General features: G+C 58.2%; 1 protein-coding gene across 7 annotated transcripts in view; it reads left to right on the forward strand.

Annotated features, from left to right (window-relative positions):
* CCDC57 (coiled-coil domain containing 57) overlaps positions 1 to 9,834 on the forward strand; it is a 100,132-nt gene extending 90,298 nt beyond the window's left edge. For all 7 annotated transcript variants that reach the window (XM_045775038.2, XM_045775039.2, XM_087853972.1 and 4 more), the window contains one exon: positions 9,492 to 9,834. In XM_045775038.2, the coding sequence (XP_045630994.2) occupies positions 9,492 to 9,697 (206 nt within the window). In that variant the 3' untranslated portion in view covers positions 9,698 to 9,834. The remainder of the gene's footprint in view (positions 1 to 9,491) is intronic.
* Positions 9,835 to 12,019: the final 2,185 nt, after the last annotated feature.

Consider the following 12,019-nt stretch of genomic DNA (forward strand, 5'->3'; position numbering starts at 1 on the left):
ATCATCCCAAAAGTAGCCCCAGAAGGAGGAAAAAGGGAACAAAGGGCAGACAGGACAAAGAGAAAACAATTTGCAATTGCAGTTTAGCAAGAAGGTACATTTAAAACCAATCATGTTGATAATTGTATTAAATGTAACGGTCTAATATTGCATTAAAAAGCCAACTGGGAGCAGAAGGCTAGCCTCAACTGTGTGCTGTCTACCAGAAACCCGCTTTTAAATACAGAGACACAGATAAAGAAGGCTGGGTGGCTATTTGATGTCAGGCAAAGTAGCCTTCCTGACAAGGAATGCTAACCCAAGATGAAGAGGTGCATTTCATGATGGCATAGAAGTCAGTTGAGCAGGAAGACAGAGCCGTCCCAATTGTGTATGCTCCTGGTATGACAGCTGTGAACACATGAAGTTTAAAAACTCTCGGGAAAAGGGGCGCCTGGGGGGCTCAGTCGGTTGAGCATCTGACTGGATTTCAGCTCAGGCCGTGATCTCGGGGTCGTGGGACTGAGCTCCGTGCCGGCCTTTGTGCTCAGCGTGCAGTCCGCTTGACATTTTCTCTCCTTTCCCTCTGCCCTTCCCCCTGCTCTTGCTCGATCTGTAAATTAAATAATACAATCTTTATAAAGCCCTCTCAGAAGTGGAAGGAAATGTAGAGAAGTCCATAATTACACTTGGAGACTTCAGTACGTCTCTATCAGTAATCAATAGAACACCAAACAGAAAAGCCAGGGGGGGTAGGGAGGGTTTCAGCAGCACGGTCAGCCAGCTCGGCCTAACTGGCATGTGTAGACCCCTCTACCCAACAGCAGAACACACATTCTTTTCAGGTGCACATGGGACGTTTGACAAGATAGACCACATATTTGGCCATAAAACTCGTCTTAGTACATTTTAAGAGGTTGAAATCACACGGACTGTCTTTGCCGGCCACAGACATATTACATTGGAAATCAAGAGCAGAGAGGTGTCGAGAAAAGAAGCATGCACGCAGCCAAAGACTAGCATGAATGTCGATGGTGACTTCATACCCGGACAGGGCACAGCACAAACATCCCGCCACGCATGAAGGGGAGGGCAGAGTACGGCGTGGCCGTTCAGTGGAACTCCCCCCCGGGTGAACGAGTTCGGGGGTCCATTGCAGCATGAGTGAATCTCGAGAAACATGCCTTTGGTTTTGGGAGAACCAGACTTCAAAACGTGCCTAGTGTCGTGTCTTCCGTTCACGCGAGGCTCCGGAAGAGACGCGTCCGATGAGCGGGGACCGAAGGCCGGGCCGTGCTTGCGCGGGGCTGCTGGGTGACGGACGCGTTCCGTCCGCGTGGAGCCGTGCGTTTTCTAAAAGCCACGGAAACGCATGTTTCAAGACGGGTGCGTTGTGTTGCGTGTCAACTCTAAGTCAGTGCAGCCACTTTCTCAGGAGCAGCTGGGGCCTGGTGCCGGTCCTGGGGGGCGTCAGGCCCGCGCCGCTGTTCGGTCCCCCGCCGTGCACACACCGCCGTCGGCCTGCATCCGCTCGCCGTCGCCGCGCGGCCTCAGAGGACCCTGGTAATTCTTATCAATTTGCTCGGCTCTTCCTCATTCCGCCCTGTGGCACTGAGGAGCTCCCGGTGGAGGTCATTACTGTAGCCGTGTCCTCCCAGCGGGCCCGGGCTTCTTGGAAGGGCCCCAGGAGCCCCTGCGCGTCGGCAAGAGCGAAGGAGCGTCTGCACCTCGGGCTCCAGCCCTCATCCCAGACCAGCACTGCCGCCTCGTCCGGCCTGCACACGGGACTGTGTTTGGGAAACGGCGCCGCAGCTTTAAAACATTAGACCGTGGACGTAACAAACCAACTTCCGTTTTCCCTCTCCTTTTAATCGAAGTGTAATTGGCGGGCAGTTTCCAATTAGTTTCGGGTGTGACTTCCGCTTTCTCATCTCATGGGGTTATTTCGTCTCTGCAGAAGGCTGCACATCTCTGTGTCACTCGCTTCTGCCGGGGGAAGGCCCCCAGGTGGCCCCCGGCCAGCCCCAGACCATGCGGAACGTGTCCCTCACGAAACAGGCGGCCATCCTGCTGGGAGTTTTCTTGCTGTTTCTGATACTTCGTTATGTTCACGGGCTGGTGCCGTTCGAGAGGGAAGTTCCGGGAGCTGCCGAGCTCCCACCCTCATCCCGGCAGCCTGTCTTCCCTGAGTAAATCGCTACGGCATCTTCAAATGAAGACTGTCTCTCTCTTGCCCTCCAGCCCTTAGACTCCTGACCTCTCTTCCCTTGTAGACTTGGCTGGGCACCGACAGCCACAGTACGGCGGGCGTCTCATCCACTCACAGACTGGAAGGCAACGAGGCTGGTCCACTAAATACGTGTGATTGCCACGTTTCAAGAATGCAGCCTCTATCAAATTAAACATTTCCTTTATATTCCAGATTTACTAAGAGTTTTCATCACAAATAGGTCTTAAACCTTGTCCGTTTTTTTCTGCATTATGATAGGCATGATTGTTTTTTCTTTTCATTTATTGGTGTGGTAAATATGGTGGTAGATTTTCTGAAAAGAAACCAGCCTTGCGTTACTGACATAAATTTTTCTTGATAGTGATGTATTCTTAGTACCTGCCTGATTTGATTTGATAATGTTTATATATAGTTTTTGCAACTGTATTTACAAGTTAAATAGGCCTGTAAGTTTTTCTTGTATTGTCCTTACATGGTTTGGGAATAAAATTAGCTGGGCATCTTTCATTCTTTTTTTACTTTTCTGAATAATTTGAATAAGATAGAAATGAAGTGTTCCATGAAAATTTGGTTTCTGTGAAAATTCGGCAGAACCGCCTGTAAAGCCATCTGAGCCAGGGGCCTTTGGGAAGAGAATTGTCGAATACCATCTCAATTTCTTAATACTTATTGGATATTTCAGATGTTTTTTGGTTCTGGTTTTTGGAATTTTCCATCGCCTCTAGGTCTTAATAATTTACTAGTGAACAGCTTTTGCAGCGCTCACTTTTGCCCAGTTACTCCCCTGTTGTGTTTATTTGTTCTCCCTTGTGTGGGTTGGTCTTGGGAGAGGTCGATCTCATTAATCTCTGCAGACAACAGTCTGGGCTCGGTTGGTGTTCCGTCGTATGTTTTCCTTGGGGTTTCCATCGAACTTCACCGTTTCTTTACTTCTTGTTTCCCTGAGTTTGCTTCAGCTCCTTATGCTGGGGGTTAGCTCGTCTCCTTGCGGGTTACCTGTCTCTCTGTTCCTGAGAGTGTATCTCAGCTGTGTCCTGCAAATTCGAGGATTCAGTTCTGAATATTTCTTTTCTTTTTTTTTAAGCTTTATCCGTTTATTTGAGAGAGAGAGAGAGAGTGAGGAGGGGCAGAGAGAGAGAATCCCAAGTAGAGTCTGCACTGACCAGGGAGCCCGACACGGGGCTCGATCTCACGACCCTGAGATTGTGACCTGAGCCAAAACCAAGACTCGGACACTCAAACGACTGAGCCACCAGGTGCCCCAGTTCTGAACATTTCTTAATTCATTTTATGTATTCCTTTATAACTCGAGGGTGATTAAGTCATGTGTTACACAGTTTCAAAGCAGAATGGATTTAACAGGGTTTGGCGTTGGCTTCTGAATTCGTCGCTTTACATTTGTAATGAATTGAGACTTACTCTGTGGCAAGTGTAATATGTGTCTGATTCTGTGTGTGGCTTATTCACTGACAAAGAAATGACGTTCTCTGCCTGCCGGTTTAGATGTCTGTGTGGCTAATCACTCAAGCTAGTCGGTTCTGTGCATCAGGTCTTTTCCACCCGTGTGTGGGCCTGTTTGTTTTATCAGTAGGGACAAGATCCCCCATGTGCCTGTGCTGAATTCTCTTTCCTTGATGTGTTGTGGACCCGACCTTTCCCGACGGGCTCTTCCTCGCCTGTGATGACACTCCTTCCACAATTTGATTTTCTTTTTTTATTTTCAGTTTTTATGTGTCTTTTATTTTTTAAGATTTTATTTATTTATTTGTGAGAGAGAGAGAGAGAGAGAAAGTACAGGTGAGCAGGGAGGGAGGGGTAGAGGGAGAGGAAGAAGCAGGCTCCCGCTGAGCAGGGACCCCAACGTGGAACTCGATCCCAGGACTTGGAGATCATGACCTGAGTCGAAGGCAGATGCTTCACCGACTGAGCCCCCCAGGCACCCTTCCCTGTTGCATTTTCTTACGTGAACTTTCATCTCTGAGATGCAGGGTGACCCTGCCTAGGCGTCCACGTGGTGACCACAGGCCCGGCAGCCAACCCCCTTCCCCTGCAAGAGTCTGCTCCAGAAGCGTCCACTCTGAGAGCCCCCGACAGCACTGCAGGCCGCAGAGGCAGGAGGGCAGTCCCGTCTCACAAGGGCTGAGCCTGTGCCGTACCGTCCAGGGAGCGGTCAGTGCACCAGGACTGAGATGGACCCTTGTCCAGGCCACTGTGGGCAGGCGTTGCCAGGGAGCCCGAGAGCCTGGGCTGGGCACCCCCGGCTGGGTCAGTTCCCTCTGCCGGCCCCTGCAGCCCCGCCATCTGCCGGCCCCTGCACGGTCTGCATGGTGCCTCGGCCCAGGGGCCTCCTGCTTTGCGGACCTGCCCATGGGCAGCTTGGCTGGGAGCTGAGCGGCAGTGCAGGGCCCCAGGCTTTGTGCGGGCAGAGGACCTTCTAGGCAGGCCGACTCTCCCAGGCTTACGTGTCCGTCAGGCCAGGGAGCACAGGGAATGTGCAGCCCTTGCAGAGGAAGACGTGGAGGTTCATCAGGCCTGTTTCTGTACCTGTGACGCCCCCTGCGAGCCGAGCCGCGGCGCCGCGACCCAGAGGCGCTGAGCCGGGTCCGGCTCCCGAGTGCGGCCAGCCCGCTCTCCCGGGAGCAGTCGGGAAAACGGCAAAGGCACTTCGGCCAAACTCGTGACACGGCAGCCCCCGGGTAGTTTATTTTCATTGACGTCCTCTGGGCAGCCTCCAGTTCAGCTCTGGAGCAAAGTTAACCACCTCCCCTTGGCGGGTGTCGGGGCGGTGGGAGGATGGGGTCGCCGCAGCCCGGGGAGGACGAGGCACGCCTGCTTCGCTTAGAGCCATGCCCGGCACCCGTGTCAGGACTCGGCACACAGGACACGTGTCCTCGCGTGGTCGGCCCTTGTGAAGGGAAAGGCCCCCGGGGAGCCACCTCAGGCCTTCCCGCTGCCCACGTGGGCTGAAAGCAGACAGGGAGCAGCACGAGAGTCGCAAGCCGTGTCACAGAGCCCGAACGCTGGCCGCCTGATCCAGCTGGGCCTGCTCGGGGGCCCCCCACTCCGTTGTCAACTTGGCCACTGGGATGGAGGCGTTCCGTCCCTTTGCCTCTCCTTCTGGGGACCTGAAAGCAGCCCGTGGGTCCCAAAGGCCCTGAGCAGAGCTCCAGAGCGCGATTCCGGGTCTGGCGTGGGGAGGCCTCTGGCCAGGGTGGCTCGGCGTCTTGAGCAAGATGACCAGCTTGTGTGCATGTGGCTGATGGGCAGCCCTCCCGAGGGGCCACGTTTTCATGAAAAAGGAGAGTGTTGCCTCAGTCGCTCACAACTTCTCCTCCGCCAAGAGGGACAGAGAGCAGCTCATGACAGCATGTGGTCAGGGGCGTGAGGACGGGCAGCCCCTCCAGGGAGGGTCCCCGGCCGACTGGAGCATGAGCCCGCCTGGCTGACCCAACTGCTCCTGCCATGGTCCCTTCTTGACACGCATCTTTCCTGAATCTTACCCTGTTGATCTAGTTTCTAGGCTTCGATCTGTGAAAAGGAGGGAGATCAGAACCCACCCCGCCCCATCTGCTCCCCTGTGGCCTCCTGCCGTCTCCAGCCAGCGCCTCGCAGGACAGCTGTCTGAATGCAGCCCCGGCCCTCGGCCCGGGGTCCTGAAGCCCATTCACACTTGCCACACCCCCAGCCTGCCCACTGCACCTTCTTTCCCTTCTGGGGCCCGGGGACTTCTTCCCGCCATCGCCTCTCCCTTCCAAAAGGGAAACCAAGGCCCGCAGAGGGGCCTGGCCATCACTCTCTGCCCCTTCCCTGCCCTGCAGTTGTCACTGTCCTGGCCCCGCCCCAGACCCCTGTGGCCTGCCTGCCCCACCTCTGACCTCTGTCAGCGACTCTTTCCTATAGAGCCGAGCCTCAGGGCCCAGAGAAGGAACAGGGTCCACTTGGAGGGCAGGGCCCGCTCTCCAGGTTCTGCCCGCCCGCCTTGGACAAGGCAGCCCAGACAAGCATAGAGCTGGTCTCTCTTTAAGGCCAGTACTCACAGAGTATTTCCCCTAAATTCCCTTCCTGAGGGCCCCGCTGTGCTCCCCGCGGCCCAGCAGCGGTTCTTGAGACCCTGGGCGGAAACCACACTGGACCACACTGAGAGGCCCCAGCAGACAGGCCTGGGTGAGCTCAGAACCAGGGAGGGGGTCCCCCTGAAAATGATATTAGGAAGGAGCGATTAGGGGTTGGGGTTGGGTGTTGAGCTCAGGGAGGACAGGGGCAGAGCAATGAAGCTGGTATGTTTAGCAAGGGGGTTGGTCTGTGGTCGGCGCCCCCAGCCTAAGGCCAGGAGCAGCCTGTGGGCTTAGGGAGTGAGACCACTCCACATCCACTGTGTGCTGAAAGCTTGGGCTCCATCCCACCATTGTGGGGTCCAAGGAGCCTTGGAAGGTTCTGGGGAGTTTGACGTCATCTAATTCATAACCATTAATCAAAAAGGGGTTTGGGGGACACCTGAGTGGCTCAGTCGGTTAAGCGTCCGACTCTGGATCTCAGCTCAGGTCTTGATCTCGGGGTCATGAGTTCAAGCCCCATGTTGGGCTGCACGCTGGGCATGGAGCCTACTTAAGGGGAAAGAAAGGGGGGATTGGGATGAGGGGCAAGGCGAGGTGGGGGTATAATTCATCTTATTTGAGAAGGGCTGGACCTAGGGGCCCGAGGTTCTCTCCCGGGAGCAGGGGAAAGGCTTCAGTGGAAGCAGTGCCCGTCAGCACACATGAAGGAGGGGAGACAGAAGCGCTGACCGGACCAGCCAACACTGCAGTCAGCCTGGGAAGGCCTTGTCCCCCAAGCCCAAGACCACAACAGGGACTTGAGGGCTGAGCTGCCCCCGCAGCCCCAGGGAAGGCTCTGGAGAGCCAGGGCCGGCACGGGCTCCGTGTCCCCAGCCCTTCCAACATGTGCTCGGGCCCCCTGACAGTCAGAGGCAGCCTGACCTGCTCCCCAGAGCAGACAGCCTCCCCAAGTCGGAAGGGGGCTGAGCAGCAGCTCCAAGCAGCCGCGAAGCGGGGACCACTCACAGAGCCCCGCGAGCCCCTGAGACAGACAGGGTCCCGCCCCCAGGCTCACAGCTGCCTGGCCTCGGGCACCGCGGAGCAGGACCAGCAGCGCACAGGAGGCAAGTCGTGTGCCCCAGTGCTTCTCCTGAAGCCTCACCGGAACCCAGTGCAGAGAGAGCAGCCCCAGGCTGGGTCCGCAGAACGAGTCAGACGGGGACCGGGAAGGGCAGAGTGGTGGAGGTCGCACGGCTACCAACCAGCACTGGTCTGAGCACCGAGGGCACATCTCAGGTTAACCAGGGAAGAGACACATCACGGTCACAGGGCGTGTGCGGGGGGAGGGGGAGCAGGGGGAGGACAGCAAACAGGCCTGACCCGTCCAGCTTCATGCCTGAGCCGGGACAGCCCCTGCCCTGGAGCAGCCGGCTACCTCAGGGAGGGCTCTGTGGAAGGGGGGGGGACAGAAGCCCCCGAGACCACACAGCTGGCACTGCTGTCCTCCTCAGAGGCCCTGCTCCCACCGCCACGGGGAGCACGGCCCCCCAAGCACAGGGCCTCGGGGCCTGGGCTCTTCCTCCTTCCTGCCCCCACCCCCCAACCCCAGCGGCAGTGGATTGTGAGGGTGAACTCAGGCCAGGCCCATGGAATCCCTGAGAGGGCCAGTCCCTCACGTTGTCGGCTCAGGGTCCCAACCCTGCCCCCCCCCCCCATGAGCCACTGCCTTCCAGAAGGAAACTACGCCAAGCAGAGGATGGGCCTAGATACTGTCTGCTACCAGGATGGGGCTGAATGGAAGTCAGGGCCTGAGGGTCCACTTCCAGAGACGAGCCCGGAGAGCGTGTGTGCGGAGGAGGAACGGGTCTGCGGTTAGAGAACCAAAGGCCTTTCCTTCCTGAGGGAGACGCAGCCATGGCCTCGGGAAGCAGAGAGGAACGGGGACATCCGGGGAGCAACCTCGCCCCACTCCAGGATCCCGGTGCCTGGAGCCTGGGCAGTCAGAGGAGAGCAGGGCCTGGCCCCAGGATTGGGTCCCAGGGCACAGGAGGCGTATGTGACCCCAAGGAGGCTGCAGGGAACGGAGCAGTTCCAGGTGCTCGAGAGGACAGAAGAGGCCCAACGTGAGGGCCAGGGACCCGGGTATGCATGGCGGACCTCCAGCTCCCAGCACGGGGACGCTGCCAGCAAGCCCACAGTGTGCGTCCCCTGTGTGTGCTTTCTAAAGCACAGGCCTTTTCCTGCCCCTTTGGCCTGTCCTCGGGCCTCGCCTGGGTGGGTCCCTGCCATGCGGTGTCCCCCCACCTGTGCTGCACACCGCCCTGTGCTGGCCAGGCCCTGGGTGGTCGGCTCGGAGACGCGTCACCCGTGTGCCTCCCGTGTGTGAGGTGCTGGTGCCAGGCCCCACCTTCCCCCGTCTGGACTCTGGGGCAGCATCCCATCCAGGGTGGACCCTCCTGGGGCTCTAGAGACCCCAGCCCTACCTGCTAGGCCAGCCCACAAGGGAGAGCCACTCTCACCTTGCATCTTACAGCTGCTTCTTAATACCATCTTTTTTGTTTTGTTTTGTTTTTTACAGAAGAAATACATTCCTAGTTCTAAAAACTTGGGAAATAGAGAAAAGCTTGGAACCCGAAAGTCTTTTACCATGCCCTAGTTCAGAGACGCTGCCCTGAGTGTCGGCCTATGCATGTGGCATGCGGTCTAGGCTCCTGGGTCCTTGGCCTATGCCTGGACACGCGTCAGGGCTGCTGGGCAGCTGGGGTGCCTGGAGAGCACGGCAGCAGGTGGAGGGTGGTTGACATCTGGGGAAGTCCCTGACACCTGCCCTGGGTCAACCATTAACCTCAGTGCCCCCAGGGGACCCATTACGAAATGGTCAGGCAGGAGATGGCGTTTTGGGGCCCAAATGTCCAGAGTGCCCAGTGGAAGGACAGGCCCAGGCCCTGGAGCACATCTGGAGAGCATGTGTCCCAGAGACCTCCTGTGCCAGGCCCCCAAGGCACAGCCACTGCCATCAAGCACTTCCCCCCCGGGGGGACCTCTGGCCTGACCCCCGTGGGGGAGGACCTCTGGCCTGACAGGCTCCGGAATGGCAGCCAGGGCGTGGGGTTTCTGGGTCCTGCGGGCAAGAGGCACAGCCGCTTAGCTTGTACACGGGGAGCCTGGGCCTCCTGCCCCCTCCTGCCCCCTCCTGCCTCTTCCTGTCCCTTCCTGCTGTGACAGGCCTTTCTCTTGCCGTTCTCCAGTAGAGTTCATGGCACGTCCAGTACCCGACAGCCTCAGACACCCGGACAGGAGCACCGCGAGGACACGGACAGCCTTTGCCATCCAAGGGTTGAAGGTGGAAGCGCACGCAAAGGCCAAGCCCGCCAGACCCTCCAGGGCTCCACCTGCAAAAACTAAAGGCTGCCAGCGGCCCCCCAAGATCCGAAACTACAATTTGAAGGACTGACTTCTTGGGCCTTCCTTTTCCCACACCCTCCCCTGCCCTCCCGTATTGGTGCTTTCGTGGGGGGGGGGGTGCTGGCACACAGTGTGTCAGGGGCCCCCACTGACTCCCCCAGAGCCATTAAATCCCGTGCCTCCTGGGCTCTCGCTTGGCCCTGGAGTTGCTTCCGTCCTGCTGGGAAAGGGCATCAGTGCTCCAGGGACATGGGAAAGGAAGCCAGGAGGGCCTCCATGGGCTGGGGTGGGGGGAGTCCACAGGCAGCACGGCCTGGTGAGGGTGGTGGGGGACAGGAGAGCAGAATGCCCACCCAGAGTGCTGCACATGTGAGGGGACCTCCTGGAAGAAGTGAGAACTGGGGTTCCGGGTGAGCCGACGGCCAGACCAGAGGCGGCCTCCCCGGGCTCCGCCATGCCTGCTTGCCTGCTCACGTCAGGGAGCTGGTGGAGTGGGGGTGGCACTTCCAGTCCTCGTTAGTCCCATGAGACCAACCCAGCGGGTCAGTCTGGAGCCTTCCACATCCGCCCCCCGAGTAGGACAGTCGTGAGACATTTCTGACAGCTAGATGTCTGGGGCCAGGCACCTGATACCCTTCCAAGTACCACAGAACCACTCCCACACTTCCCCACCCGAAGCACATCCCACAAACCCTAACCACACGTCCTTGACACTTGCGGATTTGCTCTGCAGTGAACTTCACATTCCAGATCACAATCTCCCGTCTTGGGAGGGCCAGTGTGGGAGAGGCCAGGGCATGTGCTGCTCCAGAGCCCTCAGCCCGTTGCTCCCCTGGTGTCCACAGCGGGTTGGCAGAGCCAGGGCGCTCCTGGCCTGTAGCAGCGCTCCGAAACGGAGACAGCCTGTGCCCAGCCTAGGCAGAGCGTGGTTGTGCCCTCAGGCAGCCCGGGCCCTCTGCAACCTGAGGCTTCCCTTTCTGGGCAGCCGGCTCTCATGGAACCGGGCACATGGCTTCTCCAGGAAGACGGGAGGGTGCTGGGGAGGGTGACCTGCTGGGGGAGGGTGACCTGCTGGGGAGGGTGACCTGCTGGGGAGGGTGACCTGCTGGGGGAGGGTGACCTGCACACATCTTGCAGCCTTTGTGGCTTCCACTGGCCCTCACGTAAAATGTGCACAGTGTCCTCTCCCTGCCTGGCTCACAGGTGCAGGGGCGCGTGCAGACGCACGTCGTGGGAGAGACCACAAACAGTAGTGGCGGTGTGGCTGGTCTGTGCATCTGCCTGATGCAGGGCCAAGAGGTCACAGACCAGGTCCCTGTGCTTTGCAATGGCTCCTGTCCCATCCTGTGCAGCCTTGAGCTCCATGTGATGGCCCACGGGCCTGGGGGACATCCTTCCACAGGCTAAGCACTCACCCTGGGCACACTGTGCTTGCAGGAGCTGCGGAGGCAACAGTGGGCCATTCCCGCTGTGCCAGGAAGCAGCAACCCGGAGGCAGCTTTGCCGAGGGGTGGCAGGGGTCCCGGTGCTCTGCTGTTTCTGGTGTGTGCCCTTAGAAGTGGGGCGTGACTGTGTGACTTCCTTAAGCTGAAAACCTGAGCAGTCACTTTCCAAAGAGGTATTTCAGAACCCATGAGTGAGCCTCCAAGCCCTCCCTCTATGGTGCAAACCCAGGCCCTCCATCCCAGACTGGCTCCCATTGCCTGGGCCCCTGGCAGGCTGCAGTGAGCACAGCCCCACTGACCAGCAAGAAGTGAGCCTGGGATAATTTAAGTCACCAAAAGTTGAGAGTGTACGCAGCATGGTCCAGTGACTGCTGGCCCAGGGTGCAAGGTATCTGAAAACTTCTTAAATTGGAAGAGAGAGAAAAACCCATGGGAAGGTTGTTCAGAACATTAATTCAGCTGTTGGACCCTAGGGCCCTCTCCCACCTTTTCTCGGCCTGCCCTTTTTTCCACTGTCAGGAGTTAGATGCCCCCAGAGACAGGATGCCAAGGGAAAGATGGGAGCATTGGGGCATGGAGTGGCCACTGGGACCTAACGGGGCTGGTGAGTACTGTGGTGCGTGCAGAGGCATGCAGCCAAGTGAAGTTTTGGCGTCTGGTGTCACGGAGCCAGTCCCGCTCTGTGCAGTCCCTGAGCGTCCCTGGCCAGTGTCCTGCTCCACACGGTCCCTGAGCTCCTAAAAGCAAAGCGGGAGGGGTTGCCGTGGAGCACAGCGAGGAGTGCAGGGTTTGATTTCAAGACAATGAGGCGGTGGAGAGGAAGCAGGGCACTGGCCGTCCTGGGGACCGCCAGGGACTCCTCTGGCCTCACAAAGGGTCTGCTTGGGGGCCCATATGGCGGCCTGGGTCCTGTAGGGCATGGCCGC

This window comes from Ursus americanus, chromosome 23, assembly GCF_024610735.1.
Source record: "Ursus americanus isolate L20-20 chromosome 23, mUrsAme1.1.p, whole genome shotgun sequence".
Classification (NCBI taxonomy): domain Eukaryota; kingdom Metazoa; phylum Chordata; class Mammalia; order Carnivora; family Ursidae; genus Ursus; species Ursus americanus.